Source organism: Terrapene carolina, unplaced genomic scaffold, assembly GCF_002925995.2.
Source record: "Terrapene carolina triunguis isolate 2854851 unplaced genomic scaffold, T_m_triunguis-2.0 Scaffold629, whole genome shotgun sequence".
In the NCBI taxonomy this organism is placed as follows: domain Eukaryota; kingdom Metazoa; phylum Chordata; order Testudines; family Emydidae; genus Terrapene; species Terrapene triunguis.
Genome location: NW_020664980.1, coordinates 5,195,085 through 5,219,861, shown reverse-complemented (window position 1 = coordinate 5,219,861; position 24,777 = coordinate 5,195,085). Strand labels below are relative to the sequence as shown.

The 24,777-nt window shown below is 40.6% G+C and overlaps 1 protein-coding gene across 1 annotated transcript in view; it reads right to left on the bottom strand.

Moving 5' to 3' along the window:
- Window positions 1-1,063: 1,063 nt before the first annotated feature.
- KIF3A (kinesin family member 3A) overlaps window positions 1,064-24,777 on the bottom strand; it is a 35,775-nt gene continuing 12,061 nt past the window's right edge. Inside the window, exons 9-18 of the mRNA XM_026659424.1 lie at window positions 22,575-22,676; window positions 18,355-18,363; window positions 14,477-14,633; window positions 13,294-13,474; window positions 11,428-11,538; window positions 10,179-10,304; window positions 8,211-8,264; window positions 6,971-7,039; window positions 5,988-6,112; window positions 1,064-4,649 (exon numbers count right to left, since the gene is read on the bottom strand). Coding sequence (XP_026515209.1) covers window positions 4,601-4,649; window positions 5,988-6,112; window positions 6,971-7,039; window positions 8,211-8,264; window positions 10,179-10,304; window positions 11,428-11,538; window positions 13,294-13,474; window positions 14,477-14,633; window positions 18,355-18,363; window positions 22,575-22,676 — 983 coding nt within the window. The 3' untranslated portion in view covers window positions 1,064-4,600. The remainder of the gene's footprint in view (window positions 4,650-5,987; window positions 6,113-6,970; window positions 7,040-8,210; window positions 8,265-10,178; window positions 10,305-11,427; window positions 11,539-13,293; window positions 13,475-14,476; window positions 14,634-18,354; window positions 18,364-22,574; window positions 22,677-24,777) is intronic.

Genomic DNA, 24,777 nt, shown 5'->3' with positions numbered 1-24,777 from the left:
CGTTAAAAAAAACCTAACAATAATGATGATAAATAAAAAGATTTCAGGGTCCATTCAAAAGCATCTGGCGGTCAGGATTTGGCCGGCGGTCAGGATTTGGCCTGCGGTCCACCTATTGACTAACCCTGCTTTAGAGGAAATGAACGGAACAGGGCAATTTCCAGAGATCCACCCCATCGCCCAGTTCCAGCCAGGGCTGGCTCCAGGCACCAGCATAGGAAGCAGGTGCTTGGGGCGGCCAATACAAAGGGGCGGCACTCCGTCCGGTATCGGGGTGGCACATCCGGGTCTTCTGCCGCAGGTCCCTCATTTCCTCTCTTCCGCAGAATAGGAAGAGAGGGAGTGAAGGACCTGCCGCCGAATTGCCACCAAAGAAGTGGCGCGATTGAGCTGCCGCCGAAGTGCCGCCGCTCGTCTTTTTTTTTTTTTTTTTTTGCGCCGCTTGGGGCAGCAGAAAAGCTGGAGCCAGCCCTGGTTCCAGGGTCTACCAATTGGAGGTTTAGGGACACCTGGTGCATGGGGTTGCACCTGTGAACATCTTGACTAATAGCCATTGTTGGGCCTATCCTGCATGACCTTATCTAAATTATTTTTTGAACCCAGTTATACTTTTGGCCTTCACAACATTCCATGGCAACAATTTTTACAGGCTGACTGTGTGTTGTGTGAAGTAGTACTTCCTTATGTTTGTTTTAAACCTGATGCCTACTAATTTAATCAGGTGACTCCTGGTTCTTGTGTTATGTGAAAAAAGCCACACTGTGATAAAGAGATGAAACATTAGGAGTTCAAATTTTTATTCCTTGGCAAGAACATGCACCATGTAGACACAATACTGGTATGTACAATGTAACAAATAAAATTTATACATAAAATACAATGAATAATCAGAAACAACACTTCCAACAAAAAGTTAGCAAAACAATAAATAGGGAGTAATTGTACAACTAGAATTTCTTGCCTATATACAAATGGGTGAAACAGAACTAAAGAGAAATAGCTATAATTTAAAGTGTGCAGACTACAGTATAAGTTAGTGAAAGGCACTACGGAAGATCCCCCCCCACCCCCTCTTCTAGCAATCCCAGGACCAGGAAAAAATTAAATGCAAAATATGCTCTATTAAAAGCAGTGTTAAGAATGTAACAAACTGACAAAAGACCCAGGAAATGTCCGTGTTAAGGCCAACACTCCTGAACACAGGAAATTGGGAGGAAAACAGACAGACACGCCCACACAAAAGAGCATGAGTTAAGGGAAGACTGAACTGAGACCAGAATAGCTGTATTGGCTAAAGCATAAATAAAAAAAAAGATTTTAAAATGAGTTATGGACAGAATAAACCTGCAGATAATCCCAGAGCTGCAGGGTAAATCTGTAGTCCAGATGCATATTTAGCAACTTTAAAAATAATGCCCATACTCAGACAAACATTCAAACCTCTCAAAGATCAGTCAAGCTTGATAAATATAAACTGAACCTACTTAAAAGTATTTCATTTCAAAGTTTGTCCTTTTAAATAGCAAGGGATTTTGTTCTCCAAAGCCAAAGCTGTGACAGCAAATCACAGCCAGCAAGTCTATCATGGAGCATGCTGGTTTTATGTGCAAATTGGTATAAAAGATAGAAATGACACAAGAAGCTTCCTTTTTTAAAAACAGACAGAAAAGCTGTACAACAGTAGTTAAAGAGGACAAGTAACATTTGTTTACCAGGGACTTGTCTTTTACAGATCTGTTCCACTACAGCAAATCCACTTTTAGCGTTAATCATTTAATGTTTTGGTATGGGTAGAATGGCTCACAATGGCACCTTCAAGGTGCCATAAATGGTGTGTCAGATAGACAATTTGGTAACATCATTTTTTAAAAGCACTGATTAAGGAGGAATTGTTTATTCGCCTAGTTGCTGGATCCTACTGCAGCAAGGTCATAATGGTATTAACTTTTAACATCAAAACCGAGGAACCCCAGATCTTGTATTACTGACATTGGCCCCAGTTCTACACTGAGCACATGGCTCCAGAAGCCCACATGAAGCTTGGGCTTCCTGTGGCTGCAGAGGTTCTCTTGCATGGCCCCTGGAGCAGGCCTGGGTCCATAGCAATGACTTCTGAGCCATTATGGTCTCTCGTCAGTCTTTTTAGCGTGTATGACAGCATACAAGTAAAATAGGATGTTTAATCAAGTTTACTGCACATTCACAGTAAGATACATTTATGTACCAATACTTTAATTTTTCTTCAAGATGAGACACAAATACACCTCATTTTGGGGAAGAGCTTGATAAATTCCCTCTTATTTAAATACTGTGCTATAAAAAAAAGAAATCTGCTAGAAGTTTTACTTAAATCTTGTATAAACTTAAAAACGATAGTTCCAATTGTTTTTTAAAAAAAACCACGCAGCACAGTAAGTTTTGCTCCTGGGTGAAGACATTGAGTATGCCTACCCTGCAAATAAACACCCACAGCTAGCCCAGGTCAGCTGACTTGGTCGCACAGGGTTTGGGCTGCAGTGCTGTCAAACTGTGGAGCAGATTTTCAGGCTAGGGCTGGAGCATTCCCCCTCGCAGGGTCCCACAGCCTGGATTCCAACCCAAGCCCAAACATCTACACTGCAATTTTACAGTCCCCGAGCCGGAGTTAGCTGACACGGGCCAACCACGTGTGTTTAATCACAGTGTAGACATTTGGGCAGATTGAAAGAAATGGATTTTTAAAAAAGAAAGGACAACAGAGCTTAGCCAGAATGCTACTGAAATTCTCAGAGTTAAATATGTCCTCGTGAGACCAAATTTTAACTGCCAAACTGTGCATCTTACACTTGCATATAGATCCACAAGACACAGCTATTGGTCACAGTGCTAAGAAGGGGACATGAACACATGGTATTTTGATGCATTTTTAAATATTTTGCACACTACAGAAAGAATATTTCAACTAACTGTAAGTCTTGTTACCAGAACGAATGCATTACACCTGCAGTGGAACAGTGCTATGCTTTTGTTTAGGGATTCCATCTTTTCACATCAGCAGTCACAGCTTTTCACACTCCATGCAACATTGTAAGGTTATACTGAAGTTATAGACATTAATAATCAACGGGTTTATGAAGATTTATGACATCTGTAACTGATGTGTTCCAGCACTAGTTACATAATATGCACAAGACAAAGGAATAATAATTTCTCCTGTATCACAAAAGCAATATATTAAAATGTTAAATGATTAGTAGCAGCACAGTTTTCAGGGGGATCAACTGAACTAGTAAATCAGCAGCCACTCAATGCAAAAAAATAATGAATGATTTTAGAAGAAATTAAGCTACTGTCTCTAAGTGTAATGGAAAACAAAAGACTACTTGGGTGTAGACAGGACCGACTTTTGTGCAGATGTTACTATTACCTGGGGATGGGAAGTAAAGGAAGCACCTCTCTATTTTAAAATATAAAGGGTCCAAATCCATCACTAGTCAATAGAGCATTGCCCCCAAAATATTGGGGCCAAGGGTGAGAAAGCTAGCCACAAGCTCTGAAAACACCTAGCCTGAGCTATATTATGGGTTTGTGACACTCTCTTTAACATAGTAGGATTTTATCTTCTCCATCCATATTGAGAGTAGAGCAATTCATACAAAAAATGCAAGGCTCAGTTACAATCAGAGAGATCAGTTACACATCCTCCACCCAGTGCGAGCGCAGTGAAGGCAACCGTGCAAAGCAGCCTTTAAAAAAGTAAAATATATTCTCTTGCATTTTCTTCAGCGATGGCCACCCTCAAAAAAGTAGTCAAAGAGTTGTTGCCTAGAGACTGTGTGCATTTAAACAGTAAATAAAAGGACAACAGCACTTCAAATAAAATGAAACTAAACAGTTTTGTTTTCATTTGCACTGAAACTAAACAAAACATTGTCCCTTGCCCAGTGTTCTTGAATTTGTACAGTTTAGGTTTTCAAAACAGTCACTCTTTATGCAACAATATATAGTAAGTCTACATATGTCAGTTACTAAAGGAACAGAAAGACAATCAGTCATTTAATGTATGAAATTCAAACAACAGCTACAATTAGGGAGTATTTAAATAGCCAAGGAAGGGGGCTCAGTATTCAGATTGAGTTATATCATGGATTTATACCCACCACATGAAAACATAACAGTGCAACACAGGACAACAGTGTAAGCTGCTACTTTATGTACAAAGCAGGACATAAAACAGAGTTATCAGGATTTAAAGTTCAGGGTCTATCTACCACACTGGGCTAATATTTTTAAAATTTAAACACATCTAAAGTTCTTGCTTTCTATACATTTCATTTCGACAAAGGTTACTGCCAATGGTTTCCCTGCACAACACAAAGAGTGGTGTAATACATTGACAATTTCGCAACAACACATATATTGGTTTAACATATGTTAATATAACATACAGTATAAGGGTAATTAGAGAAACAAGTTCATTTTTGTTTACTGATGAGGCATTGTTTTGTAGCCCCTTCTGGTCAAATTGTGCCAGTTCCTCAATATTTTCTAATGAACTATGAATTTCAGCAAAGCATTACAACACACATTAATCTTTACTCTGACGCTGAATGCATAACACCTACTGAAGCAGAGAGTCGATTACAGCTCCTGGCTTTGCTGAACGTTTTCTGTTTGGAGAGGAGGGGTGGAAAAAAAGACAAAAACACATTAGTAGTCTACCAAAGAAAAGGAAGGGGTGACATTTTCCAAATCTAAATATACTATTAACACTTATACAAGTTTGGTTTCTAGCCTCTAAAAATAATATGCTAAAATCTCAACAACAGCATATTTAATATTTTAGAAGGATAACTCAAAATACAATCTATCTAGGTTTATATTTGGTCATCCATCAGCACTATCCTCATTTGGACAGGTAACTTATGTGTATTCTCGCATGTCACTTGTGAATTTGGCCCCCAAAGTGTATGCTAGAATAAAACACATCAAGTAGCCAGAGGAGAGGAATGTAGCAAGAACAACACACACACGTTTAAGAAGGCGTTAAAGTAGGCCATTTCCTAAGTCACTTAGGCTTGATTATGTGTCATTAAGAGTCAAATTTACACCGGTTTATGTCTCTTAACTTGGCCCCAAAAGTTAATGTTTCTTGCCAAAGCCAACTCTCCCATGATAAAACACTACACAGTGTGTGCAGTATGTTTTCTCTGTTGATTATAAATCTTCATGCAGTACAGTCAGTTAAACAGTATACCTTAAAATCTGCAGTATGTGTAACTTGACTGAGTAACCATAATGTATTCCATCTGCTGACGTGGTGTTACTTTCCCAATCTTAATGTTGGTGGGCTTTTTGTACAATTAACCCAAACTGGAACCAGAATTAAACTTAGCAACTCCCAAACCTTGACCCAGACTGAGTCTCTACCTCATATCACCTAAGGAATGTTCTATTCCTCTGTGTAGGCTTCACTGATTTTAGCATTGTTGAGGCATGTACTGATGTGTGTCTTCCATTTAATTCCATTCTCCATTTTATTTAAATACCACCTCAGTACCCCCACTATTTATACTATGACAAATCTTATACCCCTTTTTATAGCTCTCTGAAGATATAAGACTATTTAGTTTGAAAAGTTAGTTTTTTAAATTTCAAAATTATTTTAAAAAGGGGGGAAAAAAGAAACTCAATTTTTGAAAAAATCACAACCAGCTCTAATAATTTGATATCTTGGCAACAGAAAATTGTCCTTAAATCAATAGAGCATGCTTTCCAAGTATTATGGATTTTGATCAGCATTCACTATAGTTCAATTACTTTCTATGTGGAATGCATTACAGCACTGCTGAAAGGGCCTGGGGTCCTGCTGTAATGCATTCAAATTAAAGGGATGCCCAAATGCAGCCTACAGGACCGACCCCCAAAATAAATCTTTAGTTAGGACTTAAAACACTTCACATGGAAGTTCCCAATCACATACAAAACCATTTCACAAGAACTCTCACCTTCTATTAGTTTTAGGCCTTGATCTTCCTTTTGAAGTCCTCGGCCTCTCTAACTTCATCAAAGACTGCCTCAGGCTTTCTTCTGTGTAAGCTAGATAAACATGGGAAAGGTCCACCTCGAAGGGCTAGTGAAAGAATACACAGAATCCATTTTACAACTGTGAGTATATGTTCTTCTATAACACTTATCAAGAAGTGTGCTTCATCAAAACACCAAAGACTATAAAAATCAGAATTTGAAAGTTTTACAGCAGGAGATGCAGCACATATGGGTAGGGCCCTACCAAATTCATGGTCCATTTTGGTCAATTTCATGGTCAGAGGATTTTAAAAATTGTAAATTTCATGATTTCAGCTATTTACATCTGAAATTTCACAGTAATTGTAGGGGTTCTGACTGAAAAAAAGAGTTGTGGGGTGGTCGCAAGGTTATTGGCGGGGCATGGGGGTTGCGATACTGCTACCCTTATTTCTGCACTGTTGCTGGCAGTGGCACGGTCTTCAGAGCTGGGCAGCTGGAGAGCGGTGGCTGCTGGCAGGGAGCCCAGCTCTGAAGGCAGAGCCGCTGCCAGCAGCAGCGCAGAAGTAAGGATGGCATGGTATGGTATTGCCACCCTTACTTCTGCGCTGCTGCTGGCAGGGTGCTGCCTTCAGAGCTGGGAGCCTCACCAACAGCCACTGCTCCTTGGCCGCCCAGCTCTGAAGGCAGCACAGAAATAAGGGTGGCAATACCACGAGCCCCTTGCAACTCCCTTTCAGGTCAGGAATCCCAATTTGGACAACACTAGTCACCTCCGTGAAATCTGTATGGTAGAGGGTAAAAGCACACAAAAGACCAGATTTCATGGGGGGAGACTATATTTCATTGTCCTTGACGCGTTTTTCATGGCCGTGAATTTGGTAAGGCTCCACATATGGGTATTCATTGGCTTGTACACTATAGATCTATACAGTTTGGTCCATATTTAAGAAGAGACACTTACATCTTTTTCCTTTTTATCTGGTACTGGGGTCTGTTTTCTCATGTTGTTCCCTGTATATGCAACACATTTCTTAAAGAAAGAGAAAGATCTGTTAGCAAAGTCAACTATATTATAAGACTGATTTCACAATTGGGTAGGTTTATATTTGCTTCCAGCCTCAATTCAATTAATCTGGGAGTTTGTGAGATGAAAGACCCACTTCACACCTTTTACCCATCATGACAGTTAAGATTATCTTGGATTAGAGCGGAGTGAAGAATTTTAAAAAAAATCCATTTATTTCAAACCAATTTTTCTTTCTTTTTCTCACCAAAACAAACAAAAAAAATATTCAAAATTTTTTAATTTGGGTCAAATCAAAACATTTGACATTTTTTGTCTTGAAATGTGGATTCAAAACATTGTCAAAAAACAGTTCATTTTGACATTTCCAACATTTTTGTTGTCCAGTTTTTTGTCAAATTCAATCCCAAATTCACGAATAATCTTAGTACCCTGAAAAATGTATTTTTCTATCTTTACTTTTTTTTTTTCTGCTCAACTGCAGCTGGGATGTTCTTTATAGAAATGCCTGAAGCAGAACTTCCTAGGACTAGTGGCTAAATTGAGCATTTACAGTTCTAGAACTTTTACTCCCCTGGGCAGTTTGCCAGTCTAATGGACTTCGGGGCATGATGCAAGATAAATATATATATACACAAATATATATTTCTATAAGCTTTCACATGATCCTTTCTGTTCCAACAACATGGTTGGTAATACTTCCCTTGTTTAAAAGACCCTCTATTGTGATGATACAGTATGTTAACTGAAGTACCTCTGCCCTGTTAGAACAGGTTTCAAGCAGTCTGCAGCCAAACAATAGTTGCCACAAAGGGGACAGCTCATCCCCTCACCTACTCCGTTTATTCTGACGAGGGGTGAACTTCAAATTGGAATTTGCAGTTTAATAATATTAAGCAGAAAAAGGGTTGCATCCTGGTTTGCTTTAGGAATGCCAGAGAATTAACTGCAAGAGACATGAATGCTACATGTTTTAAAGTGCAAAAGTCAGGAAGTGAAGACATGAAGGTTATCAGAGTGACGATGTCTCTCCGTTACGGCACAATCTAACTAGCCAATGAAAACTGTATAGCTAAGGTTGGCGAGTTAGCATGAGAACCCTCACTTTCATTTAATACCCCTTGAGAACCTTTGCATTGCACTAATGAAGCTACCTGCATCTATCAACTAAGCTTACCAACTGCCATTCTCCAATGTCTTCATTCCAGTGAACATAGTTTTCAATCATTTCCTTAGAAGAAATAAGAAAAATAATTGTTTTAACTCTTCATACACTCTAAATACATCTTCCATAAGGCACACCCAAGAGATCCTGGGCAAAGTGAATTTAACAACAGCATTAAAGCCCTGTTAGACATGGCTCCTCCTCAAGTCAATTTAATCAAGGCTAGTTCACTGATGTGGATGACCATACCATGTTAAAAAACCACACACACACACACACACACACACACACACTGAAGGCCATGGCCTACGAGGATAGGTCTACATTGCCATAAAAAAAAATCTCTCTGGCAGTAAGTCTCAGAGCCTAGGTCAATTGACTGGGGCTCTGGGGCTAAAAATTGTTGCGTAGATGTTTGGGTTCAGGCTGGAGCCCAGGCTCCAAGACCCACCCTGCTTGTAGGGTTTCAGAGCCTGGGCTCCAGTTGAAGCCTGAACATCTACATTGCAATTTTTAGTCCCACAGCCCAAGCCTGAGTTAGCTGAACTGGGCCAGCCATGGCCATGCCGTGGATCTTTTATTGCAGTGTAGACATACCCTTACCCTGAATCACCTGTTCCAGTGCATGTAGGAATATTCTGCACATGTACAGGTCTCCAGTTATGGTGATATCATTAAGATAGTTGTCCAGGTGTGATATTCATAAAACCAAAGGAAAACGGCTGTGTGTGTTTTGTACTGGGTGGTGTGAGGTATTTAAAATGTCAGATACAATGAATCTCAGGGATATCATATATTGGGGAGCCAAGAGAGCACTACAAAGAAAGTGAAAGATGAAAGGTCTAGATACGGTCAAGCTGTGTGGCTTTTCACATCAAATACTGCTGCTAACCGCATCTTCATCCAACTGACCCTAGACCAAAACGGGTCCTGAAACATTCCATGAGCCATTCTGGCAAATGGATCAATTTTCATTAATATTCTTGTGGTGAACTGATAGCCCTGTTTTGGGGGATCTACACCAGTTTTAACACTTTGCCTTTGGGTAGGCTACATAATCTGGCTTTGTGCCATGTAACTCCTACTCCCTTTTGATGGGAACTGTTCATCCTGAATCAATAATGCTCTTTATAGGAGGAGGTCCAACAGGAGATCTTCATTTCTGTGAAGAGCAGAGTGAAAGATGAATATTTAGGGGATGCGTTGGCAGAGTTTGGGCCTGTAATTCCCTGTTGGAGCAGTCCATCAGCTATTTGTAACCACTGTTGTCCAAAATCTGCTTAGTCCCAGGGTGAAGCTGCCACAGTGGACAATTACAGGTATATATTTTCCTATTGTAGAGATGGCCTTCAATTTTAGAAAACACTTCAGATCTTTTAGACAGAGGATGAGGAGGAAGTGGATCCTCCTCCGATAATCAAATAATTGCTTCACTTTATCAATATACTCAACCAGGCTTTTCAAAGCATTACATAAAGACTACAGGGAGAAAGGTGATTGGTGAAGCCATTCTGCTTAGTGAACAATTGTAATGCTCACCAGAAACCTCCCTCTTGGTATTTTCAAAAGATTGATTCAGTCACATCTGGGGTCTCTGATTCTCATGGTTTTTGACAGTGATCTAAAACTAATATGGAAATGTGACAGAGCTGCACCTGGTAGCATGTTCATATAACTGCGTTGGTCTGAAACAAACCTAATAACCTTGATTTTACTTCTAATTACATTTTATTAGAGGTTTTCTGTCTTTTATAAATACTCCTTTACAAATATATATGTAAGTTAGAATCTTATGTGGCTCATTATTTTTTTGTGCGATGCTATTCAACACCTACTAGCTCTAACAAACTGGATACAGAGAGGAGGTGTGCTAAGCCACTCCCACTACTGATGGGGACAGAAGGAATGCTGGAGGAATCAATGAGTGTCTCTAACATTACTAAAAACCCCAAATCCAAGACTAGGCTTCCTTTCCTTTACCTGGTAGTCCTGAGGAATGAAGTTATCTATGATGAGCATTTGAAGACGAAGCTCCCTGCTGAGCTGCCGAATATTCTCCAGCAATCCTTCAATCTCTCTCTGATGTTCCTGTTGCAGATCTGCCATCTATGGACAATAAAGCAAGCCATCAGGAAGCTAGAAGTAGTTCAAACATGAAAGCCTTTTAAAAAGTTGTTGCTCTTCATGGAATGATAAAAGGCCATCTCCATTTAAATTCATAGGCAAAATGAATTCTTTTATTCTAAACTATCCCCAAGAATTGATAAATTAAACATACCAGCTCAGAATGGCACTTTTTGGCTACAAGACTTCTGCAAATTCCCGCTCTGCACTTGTTGGAAGGAAACAGGAGCAGAGCAGTCTAGGTACATCCTGCTCAAGGAAGGGGGCCTGCACACCCTAAAGAAAATCCCATTATCTAACATACTACTATGCACCACAGGCAGCTGCAGGAAGCAGCTCTCGGCCTGAAGACCTCCTGCAGCATGCGCTACAGGCACCAGCCAATAGACATTCTGAGTTCCCACAGGTTGGCAGGAGAGGGAAAGAATGTGGTAGCCAGGTGGCACATGATTAGGGGATCCTGGCCAGAGGGATAGGATAGGGTAAAAAAAAAACTACAGAAAGGAGAAAAATATGCTATGGAGATGAAAGGTCACAGGAGAGAAAGAGGAAAACAAACAAGAGTGAAATTTCAAGGAGCTACAACTAAGATAAATTATTAATCCCGTATTCTGTCAAGTTATTACATTACTCTGACAGAAAACATAAAGACTATTCAAGTCAAGCAGGAGCAGGGGATTGTGCAGAGTGTGTTGGCAACTGATGATTTTATAACGTTTAGCGATAACTGGTTATTTTATTAAAGCTCCAGCTCCCAGAGTCATATGAATGAGACCCTCCGCTTTCATTTCAAAGAAATCCTGATTTCATAGGGACAGTCCTGATATTTGGGGCTGTGTCTTATATAGGCGTTTATTACCCCCTGCCCTGATTTTTCACACTTGCTGTCTGGTCACCTCATCGATTCAGAGAAAAGCTTGAAGATGTAACCCCCAGAGGCTCAAATTACCAGTGTTCAGTTAGTTCTCTGAAAACATACCAACCAAGAGGTGCTTTATAAAGACACTGGCAAAGCACTTTTCCAAGGTTACACAATGTAGGCCACAGTATTTCCAAAACAGACTTGTTTAGTTATATTTATAAACTAACTCTTTTGGACACGGACCTCTGATTTTGCAGCCATTAGCATTGTCCAGACTTTCTTCAGCTTCTTGGTCTTGCCCTGTGCCTCCTCCTGCAGGCTGGTGTACTTCTCCTCAATGTCCAGGCGCTCTTGCTGTTTGCAACATTTAAAAACAAAAGACAACACAATTTACTATTGTCAGAGAAGCATTTGGCTGTGGTATAACCAGAGGAGAAACTACCTGGAGTAAGTGAAATGCCGGCTCTGCCTACACCGATCTGTCTCACACACGTCCCACTTTTACTCGCTGCTATAAATCTAATCCTTGCACAGACTTCCGTACCAGAGCACTGCCTACCCATTTCAGGTGTCAGTCTCTAGGAATGTTGGCACCAGCTCCTGCCATAGCTTCCATATCAAGTGGGCGCACAAGGCTGAGAGAGGCAGGGCCGGCTCTAGGCACCAGCACTCCAAGCATGTGCTTGGGGCGGCACTTTCCAAGGGGCGGCATTCTGGCCCTCTTTTTTTTTTTTGCTTGGGGTGGCAAAAAGCCAGGAGCCGGCCCTGGCCAGAGCCCAGCCGCTGGAGAGCCAGAGCATCTTCCCCTGGAGCCGAGCCCGGGCTGCGGTGGCGAGAGGGGCTCCCGGAGTGTGTGAGGACCCGGGGAGGGAGGGAAGCGGGGCCCGGGATGCGAGAAGGGAGGGAAGCGGGGCCCGGGATGTGAGGAGGGAGGAGGGGTCCTGCTGCCGCCACCGCTGCTGCTCTGAGTCTCCCCAGGGCGGCGCGGCGTTTTCCCGCCCGAGTGGGCTGTGCAGGACGCCACCAGGCTGGGCAGGGGGAGCGGATCCCGGCTCACGCGCTGATAGGGCGAGTGGCTGGGCAGCCGGAGCTGCCAGGGAGCTGCCCCCGAACCTCCTGCCACGCACCTCCCCTGCCTCAGCCCCGCGCTGCTTGCCCCGGGCCGCCACAGCACCAGGGGCGGGGAGAGGCAGAGCCTGGCTCTGAGCAGGGCATACTGCCCCGCTGGGGGAACCCTGCGGCTTGGGCACCTGGGGGTCAGTGTCCGTCCTCTCAGCTCTGCCTGCACGGGGCTGGGGAAGCAGCTGTCAGCGCCTGCCGCTCTCAGCCCTTGCACTCCCCATCCCGCTCGCAGCCTCTTCACTTGTACCTCCCCACATCGCTCCTTCGCCGAACCCCTTCCCCTTGTACTCTCCCTTCACCCGCATCTCTCCCCTTGTACCCTCCCCCAGCCCTCTCCTCCCACACCTCCCCCTTCCCCTGCACCTCTTCTCCCGCAACCCTCCTGATAACCCTCAAACCTTGTACCCAGAAAGGGATGGGGATCTAGTAAAGAGGGGTCAGGCAGAGGAGCGGGTGTGGGGGTGCTTGGGGGCTCTACACTGGCAGAGAAGCGGGGTGTGATGTACTCATGGAGGAGGGTGGAGGAGGAGAGGGGGTAAGTCCCTATGCCTTCCATGTGCATTTGGAGCACTAAAGAGGATGTTGCGGGGGGACGGGTGGGGGCGAGATTTATACTAAAGTGAAATAAAAATAGGAGAAACGGTTTGATCCCCACTGCAAGTGTAAACGGGGATTGCTGTGGTGAACGAGGAGGTCATGTTTGGGGGGGAGCCCAGGGCTGGGGCGGCAGGGGGTGCGGGTGGGGGTGGGGGGGGAAGAGAGAGCCCAGGGCTGGGGCGGCAGGGGGTGCAGGTGGGGAGGGCACTGGTGGGGGGGGGGGGGGGGAGGGGGGAGGAGCCGGGGGCTGGAGTGGGGAGCAGCCAAAAATTTTTTTGCTTGGGGAGGCAAAAACCCTAGAGCCGGCCCCGGAGAGAGGCAAGGGAAGGTGAGCACAATCAGTCCTGTCTGTTAAAATCATCAGCACTACAATAAGAAAGCAGATCAAACCTCTTTTTCCTCAAGCTCTTTGCGAAGCTGCTCGGCTCTTTTCCTTCGCTCTTCAAGCTCCATGTTAGATTCCTCTAGAAGTTTCTCCTGCTCCTCAGCTTTTGCCAGCAAGTCCACACCTCCCACAATCACCTTCTTCTCCAGAGCGGATAACTTCTCCAGCAGCGACTGGTGTTCCTGTCTGATGAGAGAGAGAGAGAGAGAGAGAGAGGGAGTGGAAGACCACGTATTCCAGGCTCTCTCTAGTGGTGGGGCCTGGCCTGTGGGCGGGAGGGGGCCTGAACACATCTTACTTTTGAGATTGTAAGAATAAGAAAATACAACTCACTGGAAAGAGTTGCAGCTAAAGTCAAACAGGGCAGCTGACACTGAACAGTCTCTCCTGCTGCAAATCCTCCCTTCACTAGGGGCTGCTGGGGCACCAAGATCAGGGAGACTGTCTCCTCCTCTACTTTCAGTGCTCCCTCTGCTGGGGCCCAGGCAGCATGGAGACCCAGGAGGAGAGAGAATAAGAGGTGGCAGCAGCAGCTGATTACCTCAGGGCCTTGGTGGCAGGAAGAGGAGAAAATAATCACAAATGGAGGCCAAGGGAAGACAAGCAGGGATCATGGAGGCTTAACACACAAGTCCATTACCTCTCCAGCCCTTGTTCCACCAGCCATGTGCCTCATCCACCTGCTTGCCTTATGCTCTGCCCTGAGGCCCTGTGAGAACTCACAGGTCACTTTCCAGCTCCAGCCTGGATCAATCTTTCCACATCAAGATCAGTTCTGTGCCCAGAATCAAGCCCTTCCATCTCATTAAACTGTATGGCAGTAAAGGCTGTTATGATGGTTCTTAGTATTTGACTACTTCATTAGCAGTCAATATATACAGGAGCTTGTCCAGCTTTTTCAAATTTGGATGCTTTTTTTTTTAAGCTCTCTCTATGGCTGGCGGAAATTTTGAAAAACAGTTTTAAAAAATGCAGTTTTTTTTTTTTAAATTGGATTTTCTGACCAGCTCTAATCTACACAGGAAACTCATTTGCTTTAAATGGCAGGACATGAGAGCATTCATTTTGTCCATCACTGATTTAATCAACCAATTCATTTTAATTTCCACCAGTCACACATCCCCAATTAGATCTGATTACTGAATTGTAAAAAAAAAAAAAAAAAAGTTCTTATGATGCAATACTAACTGGGCTTTGAGCAGATCTTTCTCTCTCTTCTCCAGTTCAGCCCTGGCTTTGTTTCTCTCTTCCTCTTCCATGTCAAGCTTGGTTTCAAGTGCTTTTCTCTCTTCGTCAATCTTGGCTTGCATCTCTACCATTTTATCTGGGGAAACTTTCTTCTTGCCTTTGAAAAGATTCAGATTACGTATGAATTATTTGATGGCAAAAATAAAACACTGTCTTAATACAGTGAAGATTTCTATCTTGTCATCAGATTTCAAATTAACTGATTTTCGACAAAAGTTAAATAAAAAGATTTCAATGGCAATATATAGTTCTGCTGTATCTCTGCAGCTACTGGAGTTTATAATAGTACTATTCAGTACTAATGGATATTTAATAGATGCTGGTGATGCTTCCCAATTCTGTCAGGAAACCAGCTTGTATCACATCACTGTCCAACACAGGCAACTTTTATATCAAAGGTTTTAGTGTAGCTTTGTTATTAAGACCATGACTTCAACAAAGCCATGCAGTGGCACTTCGGAAATTGGGCAAGAAGAAAAATAGTAATTGACTTATATGAAGAGTTATGTGCACACTAGACTAGTTCCATCTTGGAGATATAGTGACATTTACAAGCCACTCAAGCTCTGCTTTTGCTAATTACCACCGCTGGACACACAGAAATATTATGCTAATGTTAGTGTATTGTACTAAAATCAAATGTAAAAAAAGAATAAAACCCTTGTGAAAGACTGCCATCTTAAAAAGAGCCAGAAGTTTGAAACCTAAATTTCTTTAAAGGGATAATGAAAAGTTAGTTTGCACAGTTCAATCCAGAGTTTATTTTTTAAGCAAACTTTAGCATCTAATTATAAAGAGAAGTGATTACACTTTAATGTTTCTTTTTGCAGCCTGTTAGAAGAGTTGAGTTCTAAAGCTAAGTTCAAAATTCCACTTTCCAAAAATTCACACGAAAAAATTTTCTCCAAGGTACTCTTCTGTATTGCATTCCCTATGGAGTGTCACTGCGAATGTTAGCAGTAAGATCTTATAAGACTGTATTGTCCACAATGAAGAACTACAATGTGCAGAGAAATGCAGAAGAGCCTATTAGATAACAGCAGATAAGGGATGGACAACAGCTTATGGACTCAGATTGCCTTTGTAGCAGTGTCTATTCAGAGATTCTGGGGTGGTGGGATTTGTGATGGTCTATAAGGTAGTACTTTCAAGATCTGACCACTGGTAAAAAGTAAAAACCAAACCAATTTTTTTACACCTACACCTCTGTGATTACAATGGAGGTAACTTGAGCAGCTAACTGGTATTCAGACTGAGTTCCGTAACCCTAAAAGGTCATCTGCAAATAATTCAGAATTCTAGAAGAAGGAGAATGGCTCCTATAAATCATCCTCCAAATCTCAGAAATCAACATTAGTTGAAAAATAACTTTGGATTGCGAAGATCTTAATTCCAATACTGCACAATATATCAATGCATGTGAACATGAACAGGTTTCAGATTAATTGCACAAGGGTGGCAGAGAGGATAGCAAGATACCAAGCTAATTTAGATTTCTAGAACTTTTATTGTGTGGAAAATACAATTTACCCTGTTTTGATCTTTCCCAGCCACATTCTAACAAAATCTAGACAAAAAAAACCCTAACTTAAATGTATGAAAATCCAATAGCAACAATTTACCACCACTGCAGGGGGGAAAAAAAAACAAGAAAAACCCCCATAAAATACCCTGCCAAACATTATTGTTCAGTAAAAGGCTCTCCCCTGCGCACGCACACACAACTTTTGTAAAGACACTGAAACATCACCTTATTTATTTTTAAATTAGGGCTGTCAAGCGATTAAAAAAATTAATCTTTTAAACAATAATAGAATACCATTTATTTAAATATTTTTGGATGTTTTCTACATTTTCAAATATATTGATTTCAATTACACAGAATAAAAAGTGTACAGTGCTCACTTTATATTTATTTTTGATTACAAGTATTTGCATCGTAAAAAAACAAAATAAATAGTATTTTTCAATTCCCCCAATACAAGTACTGTAGTGCAATCTCTATCATTAAAGTTGAAGTTACAAATGTAGAACTATGTCCATAAAACTGCATTCAAAAATAAAAATGTAAAATTTTAGACCGGCAAGTCCACTCAGTCCTACTTCTTATTTAGCCAATCGCTAAGACAAAGAAGTTTGTTTACATTTGCAGGAGATAATGCTGCCCGCTTCTTGTTTACAATATCACCTGAAAGTGAGAACAGACATTTGCATGGCACTGTTGTAGCTGGCGCTGCAAGGTAATTACGTGCTAGATACGCTAAAGATTCATATGTCCCTTCATGCTTCAATCACCATTCCACTGGACATACGTCCATGCTGAGGACAGGTTCTGCTCAATACCAATCCAAAGCAGTGCAGACCAATGCATGTTCATTTTCATCATCTGAGTCAGATCTCACCAGCAGAAGGTTGATTTTCTTTTTTGGTGGTTCGGGTTCTCTAGTTTCCGCATCGGAGTGTTGCTCTTTTAAGACTTCTGAAAGCATGCTCCACGCCTCGTCCCTCTAAGATTTTGGAAAGCACTTCAGATTCTTAAACCGTGGGTCAGTTAGAAATCTCACATTGGTACCTTCTTTGCATTTTGTGAAATCTACAGTGAAAGTGTTCTTAAAATGAACATGTGCTGGGTCATCATTCGAGACGGCTATAACATGAAATATATGGCAGAATGCGGGTAAAACAGAGCAGAGGACATACAATTCTCCCCCAAGGAGTTCAGTCACAAATTTAATTAATGTCTTTTTTTTTTTTTTTTAAACAAGCGTCATCAGCATGGAAGCATGTCCTCTGGAATGGTGGCCGAAGCATGAAGGGCCATACGATTGTTTAGCATATCTGGCACGTAAATACCTTGCAACGCCAGCTACAAAAAAGTGCCATGCAAATGCCTATTCTCACTTTCTGGTGAAGAAAGAAAGAAGAGGGCAGCATTATTGCTTGTAAATGTAAGCAAACTTGTTTGTCTTAGCGATTGGCTGAACAAGTAGGACTGAGAGGACTTGTAGGCTCTGAAGTTTTACACTGTTTTGTTTTTGAGTGCAGTTATGTAACAAAAAAAAAAAATCTACATTTGTAAATTGCACTTTCACGACAGAGATTGCATTACAGTATTTGTATGAGGTGAATTGAAAAATACTATTTCTTTTATCATTTTTACAGTGCAAATATTTGTAATCCAAAAATAATATACACTTTGATTTCAATTACAACAAGAATACAATGTATTTGAAAATGTAGAAAAACATCCAAAATATTTAATAAATTTCAATTGGTATTCTATTGTTTAACAGTGCAATTAAAACTGCGATTAATCGCGATTTTTTTTAATCACGATTAATTTTTTTGAGTTAATCGCGTGAGTTAACTGCAATTAATCGACAGCCCTATTTTAAATATACACACACACCAGAAATGGGGGGGGAAATTATGTAGGTATCTGGGTGTAGTATATAATTTCGTGGCAGGATATGTGACAGTAATTCAGGAATACGACAATTAAAATAATTTGGTTTAGATTCCATTTGCTTCTCCTGTTGGCCAGATGGTAAGAAGCAGTAACATGTAGGTTCACAGCCCCAGTATTTTGGTTGACCAAGCTTTGGGCAATATGCTTTAGAAGTTTGAGCTTTCTGTGAAATTCTATATAGAGAAATCTTTAAGCAAAAAGGTCAGGGACAGGCGAATGAAGGATCCTTACCTGTCAAAACACATTCTTAGGTCTTCTCAATTTTAAAGAGTGAAAGTTAGATTGAGCAGCAAGACCCTTTACAAGCTCTGTATCTGTACTATATCAATCACAAAGCAATCACACCAACCTGCTTGATCTTGCATTAAGAGGAAGTAGTAAGCAAATCGCAGATAGGCAGCATATGCATAAAAAAGGGAGGAAAAAGAAAAACATTACTGCTTGATTGTTTTGTGATAAAGATCATCAGTATCAGTAAAAGGATTAATGTAAATCTGCATCTACAGACAGAAAAAAATCAGCAGAATAATCATTGAGAAATAAGAAACCATTAAAGCAAATATTTGCGTTATGATTTTATGGTTGGCCAGAGTACATTTTCTGAACCAAAGGATTTTTTTTTTTTTTTTTGAGTATTCAGATTAATCTTCAACCCATTCTTGCATTCTCCTATTCAGTTCAATATAATGTAGATTCTATATATGAGATTACGAGCCTGCCGCAAAGATCATGCCCTAAGAAACATCCAAGAGGGCATCTACCACCCTAAAGTAAGACAGAGTTATGTTTTCAAGGTAGCCAATTTTTTTTACATTACCTGTAAAACCTTAGCACACAGAAAGAAAGCTTGCTTTGCATTTTAGTGAGATTTCCAAGTCAATTATTTGTTTTATATGACCAACTGCACATACGGGATTTCAACACAAGATTTCTATGTTCAATTAAACAGTATATTAGTAGGTTAATTTGCAGTAACTGATGCTTCCATGGAGGTATATGGCCAATTTTGGTTATTCAAGCAGGTATGATCAGAATGAAACAGGAAAAAAAAAAAAAAAAAAGGATAATGCAGAAGGAAGACAACATGCAAAAGATCGACACAACATATGAGGACAACTACTATTTTGACTGTAGAACAAGTAGTGTTCATTCTACCACTGACGGCCTGAGCCAACTTCCACCATAGTAAATCGGAGTCTCTTCACCTACTGATAGGAGGTGGAGTGGTCCCCAAGTAAGTATTTCAGTGGACAACTTGCCATTAAGTGAATTGCCCACATCCAAATATTCTGGTTAAAAGCAAGTTTGGAAAAGCAAATGCACTTCAATGCCTCCAATAAAGTAAACCACTAGAGGGTTTGTACATTTCAAGCCTTCTTGACTGTGACAAGTAAATGGGATTTTGTATTTTACTGTTGGTGGAAAAATGTTAATACCACCAATAAATGAACAGTTTAGAAACTAAGGAGCTCTCCCTTTTAGATATAACTAGATATCAACACCTTGAACTATCAGCCTCTCTCTGCATAAGAAAGGGGAAAAGTGTGACTCAGGCTTGCAGAAGTAAGCTACAAACTAATATTAGAAAGTTCCACCAACCTGGCATTAGGGCTTTTAAAAAGAGTATTTTGAGTAAAACAGCCATCACAAATTAATTAATTAATTCTAGTGTTTATAAGGGGACCAAAAGCCCTGCCTAGAGCCAGGGGCAACTAAGCTAATAGTTTCTTCATCCAGATCATTGGCCCCTTCTCTGAACAAAGAATGACAATGATGCCCAAGCAAATGATGATTTATAGAGACATGGATATCTTTCCACAATAGACAAGTCACTTTTACTTGCCACCCTTAAAGATCTGAATCCAGATCTCTTCAGATCAAAGGACTGTGAATTAATCAAATACTATCTAGCCCCCTTTCCAGATTATAAATCTAAAGTAGGATTTTGATTGTTCCACTGATTTGTTCTCTGCCAACGTCTTAATAGAGAAGGAAGCCAATGAAACAAAAACTGGAATTGGATTTTCCATCCTATTTCCCCCTCTCTTTACAGTTAGCTCGAACAAAGCACTAACTTGCCTTACATCGTCTCAAACATTAAGCTAAGTTGCACGTTGAACAATTGTTTAAAGCTTGGAAGCAGCAAAAGAAAAGCATGCTTTAGCCAATTTATAAATCCACATTTTTCTCTTAAATAAAAAAGTGGCAGGGAGCAGTGTGGCATTTACAAAATGGAGTGCACAGGTTATGGAAAGGCCAAAGCTTTGTTAAATGACTTAAGAGCTCCCACTCACTAGTGAAGGACTTATCCAGAGGTTTCTCTATGACAGAGCATGTGGAGTCTGAACTACTGCTGCTGCTACTGCCTGGAAAACAAAGAAGTAAGACCCACGGAAAACCCAGGAAAGAAGAAACAAGAATATGAAGAAACACGCAGCTAAAAATTAGTTCCAAAGGAAAGAAATCCAAAGAAACCCAGAAGAACCAGCAAATTGGTTTGAAAAGGCAAAGTAATACTTATGTTTGGAAGCATTTGCTTGGATCCCTCTTAGATTCAGTCCTGTAGAGCCACCATTTCATACTCTAAAATGTATGCTACAGAACAACCATATTTCAGCAAAAATCCATCCTGACCATGTCTAGTATGAAACCCAATATGCCTAGTTATTTTATTTGTTGTAATTGCTCAAAAGGGAAAGTGACCCACATGCCTATTTTCACTTTAATTCTACAGACTATGAAAATTATGCACCATTCATTATGTTATCAGATACGTGAATCCAAACAGGATTTGTCCTATAAAGGGTCATAATACCTGCCTGCAAAGGGGCAGTTACTAAAAAGAAGCCTGTTGCTCAGTTCACTAAGGTAACCAAATCACAAGAGAACACTTGAATCTACTAGTTTAAAGCACCAACATAAGTAGTGGTGGTCAGCTTTTTTGCCACAAGAAATGACCCTAGCTCAAGAGAAAAGTGCTAGGCTATAGACCTATTGAACAATGGTATATGCAATGAATTTCTAGAATCAATTAATCTTAATTGACAGGAGATTCTCAGCACCATACAATCCTCTGAACTGGCATATGCTGAAGATTTATAATGCTTAGCAATGAAGGGCATATTACTTCACTTTGAGCTAAATTCTGAACTCAGATAACCTTCTGGATTTGCACCAGTTAACTTGAGAGCAGAACTTCAGTATAATTACAGAAATATATCTGGGGGTGAAGACCAATTATAACAATTCTACTTTTTGCCCTTGTGGGCTAACAATCCACTATGAACATCAAGTAGAGTACATGTAAATAGAATATCATCCAACCAATTGAAAACATGTGAACAAAACAGAAAGGCAACTTGTGGATTTTTAAAAACACACCAGGTAAACATGCTCAGAGCACTAGCAGCAATTTGATCGAACACGACGAACAGCTATAACATGAACATTACCCATCAAAAACAATCCCACATAAGCTTGAAAGGACTTGTTTAAACCAGACATCATATTGTAGATTTAATATAATTATGTTGCAATACTGATAATCAATAATGTGACCGAGGCCTCATTAAACATCAACAATGAAACAGATTGTAGAGAAAGCTGCAGAATTTAGGCTCAGGACAGAGTTCTGGGAGTTCACTGTGGCAAGATGCACTTTTTACATCTGTGTAAACCTTTAACATAAAAAGGTTAGTTAAAACTGGCATTTGAGCTTGGGGCCCCTCTGAAGAAAACAGACAATTTGTGACACCAATGAGAGTGAAGTCAAATGTAACAGATTCCTTCCAGCGTTAAGTCTGGAATTCTGTTTAAACACATTCTACTCTTCGGACAGGAAAGAAGTCTGGGCACTAAAATAGTTTAACAAACAGGATGAATTTAGCTTGTAATATTAGAGCCCAGGAGTCTCTTCTCCCAGCAAAGAGAAGTCAATGGAAGTTCCTTCATCTCTTCCAAATACACAGCAGGCTTTTATTAGACAAGGCCACTAAGTTTCCCGGGTTTTTTTTTAGAAACTGATCTGTCTCCCTGCAGCAGATTGTTGGACTCTCCCTCCTAGGATTGCCAACCCTCCAGGATTGTCCTGGAGTCTCCAGGATTCAAAGATTAATCTTTAATTAAAGATTATGTCACGTGATGAAACCTTCAGGATACGTCCAAGCAAAATTGGCAACCCTACTCCCTCCCCACAACTCCATATCCCAGAGGCAGTTCTGTTGTGTGTGTTTGCTATCAATCTCATAGACATACACACAGTAACAAACCATACGCAGCCACCCTGCTGTAATCAGGGAACCACCACGTAAGAGAAAGTTACTACAAGCAAAACTACCCAAGTGGAAGCAGATGCTATATAAAGGTATAGCAGTCTAGCTAGATTGACTGCTTCAAATGGCTTAGTTTCTACAGGAGGCATGATAATTGCAGCGGCCACTACAACTTTACTACAGTCTCAGTTAAGTTCATACTTATGCAAAGTTGCAAACTGATTCCTTTATGCAAAGATATTTCTGGATACTTCTCGACGACAAAGGAAGAGAGAATTGGAGCATGCTGACACCTTACCCCTTCGTTTTTTACGCTTTTCCCCATCCTCTCCAAGCTCCCCATCTTCTTCTTCATCTTCATCTTCAGAACCACTGATATCAGAGCCAGATATCTCTTCCCCTAAAACACAAATATATGTTTCCAAGGCATTCTCTTTCACAGCAGATCACATAATTAATTGTAACAGCAGCATTTTATCAACCTTCAATTTTATCTGAACAGTGTCTTGGCAGTAGGGACTAAATGACTGTACAGGCAATGCAGATTTGGGGGTGATCTAGGTTTTTCCATTTGTTTACTTATGTAATAGGTACATGTTTCTTTTTCCGTGTATAAAAACAGATAAATATGAAACCAGCAATCTCAGTAAGGCTGAGAGTCCAGTTCCAAAATACGCTGACATACCAAAATTCTACCTGTAATTATGTATTTCAGAAAGTTTGCGATTGGAGTCTAATATTGCAGTGTTTGTAAAGCACGAGTGCTAAGCATTATTACGCTACGATTCTTCAACGAGGTATTATTTTACTTCTAAACACTTTAGATGAAATTTGAAATACAGAGAAAAATGGCTACTGTTAGGATATAGATATTCACGCCTGTCTGTAAAGGCCTATACTTTAAGAATTTAGGTATATGTTTATTACTTAGCTAGTTATAGAGGTATAAAAGAAAGAATCTGTGTAAGGGCCTTCTCTCACTGTGACAGTCTGAGGCACTGTTTAGTCATACTGAAATAAGGCAATCCGGGGCTGTTAGGAAGGTGGTCCGATCTATCACCTCCAGAGAAAGGGAAAAGCCTAGAAGATGTAAAAGGAAATTTAGTTTGATAGTTTTCTGTCTGGTAAGAACTCACTTATTAATAGACACAGCTGGGAAACCCTTATGTCTTTATAGCTGTAGTTGTGAAATCCTCACTTCTGTATTGTTTTGTATGTTTATTTGCATGGTCTCTGTCTGGTTCTGTGATTGTTTCTGTCTGCTGTATAATTAATTTTGCAGGGTGTAAACGAATTAAGGTGGTGAGATCTAATTGGTTAGCTAATCATGTTACACTATGTTAGGATTGGTTAGGTAAATTTTAGTAGAATGATTGGTTAAGGTATAGCTATGAATATTACTATATAAATTAGGGGCAAACAGGAAGTAAGTTGGGATTCGAAAATAAAGAAAAAGGAACTTGGATTTAAGCTTGCTGGAAGTTCACCCCAATAAACATCGAATTGTTTGCACCTTCGGACTTCGGGTATTGTTGCTCTCTGTTCATGCGAGAAGGACCAGGGAAGTGGGAGAGTGAAGGAATAAGCTCTCTAACAGCTACTGTGTTCATTAGGAATAAATATTTACACTTTTAAGCATTATGCCATATAAATGTTTTTCTTAAAATGTCCAGAGTATCTCAATTGTTTTCTGAAAAGATGGCTCTCTGCTGTAATCACAGTATGCTTTTGTGTTTTTAATTATTCAACTTGAATTTGAAAACAAAGTCTGTCAGAACTCTTGCACTTAATTACATTTTAAAGTTCAGAAGAGTAGCACAGCTGCATCCTTACATCCATGAGTTTCAGTTTCTCAGCTGTATGCTTTAATCAGACTTTCATTTGCAAGGCATTTATTCTGCAGTGCGGGGCCCAAAATTAGCAAAGGGACTCAACAGGGATTGAAATAATGAGTTAAGAACAGGGGGTGGGAACACTGCTGTACTTTCCATGTCTCTCTCAGATTGAAAAGATTCCCAAGTGGAAATCTCCTTCTCTGTGCCTTCTTCCTTATCCGCAGTCGGTAGGATACTCATGTCGCCGTATAAACCAATGGAATCATAGCCTGAGGGAGCAGAGCTATATGCAGCCAAGGACCCCACCTAGAAAGAGGCTGATTCTCATTTGTGGGATGTGCAGGGTTCAGTTGCTCACAGAGCCTGTGGAACCATATGGTTTTGTAGCTTTACACCCTTGATCTTTATAAAGAGACTTAAAAGCCACCTTCACAAGTTCAGTTTGAGAGTTTCAGAGGCACTTGTTTCCTTCCCACGCACTTTTTTCGGCTAGAAGGAGAAGATTTAACCCTTTGTTGTTATGCTTTTTAAAACCCCAATTTGCACTTGTCCCCAGCCTGACACCTATTTGTCATTAACATAACATGAATGAGACTTTTAAAATTAGTACATTTCAATTATATATAGGTCACATCCAAACCTAAACCAAAGAGAAAAGAAATGATG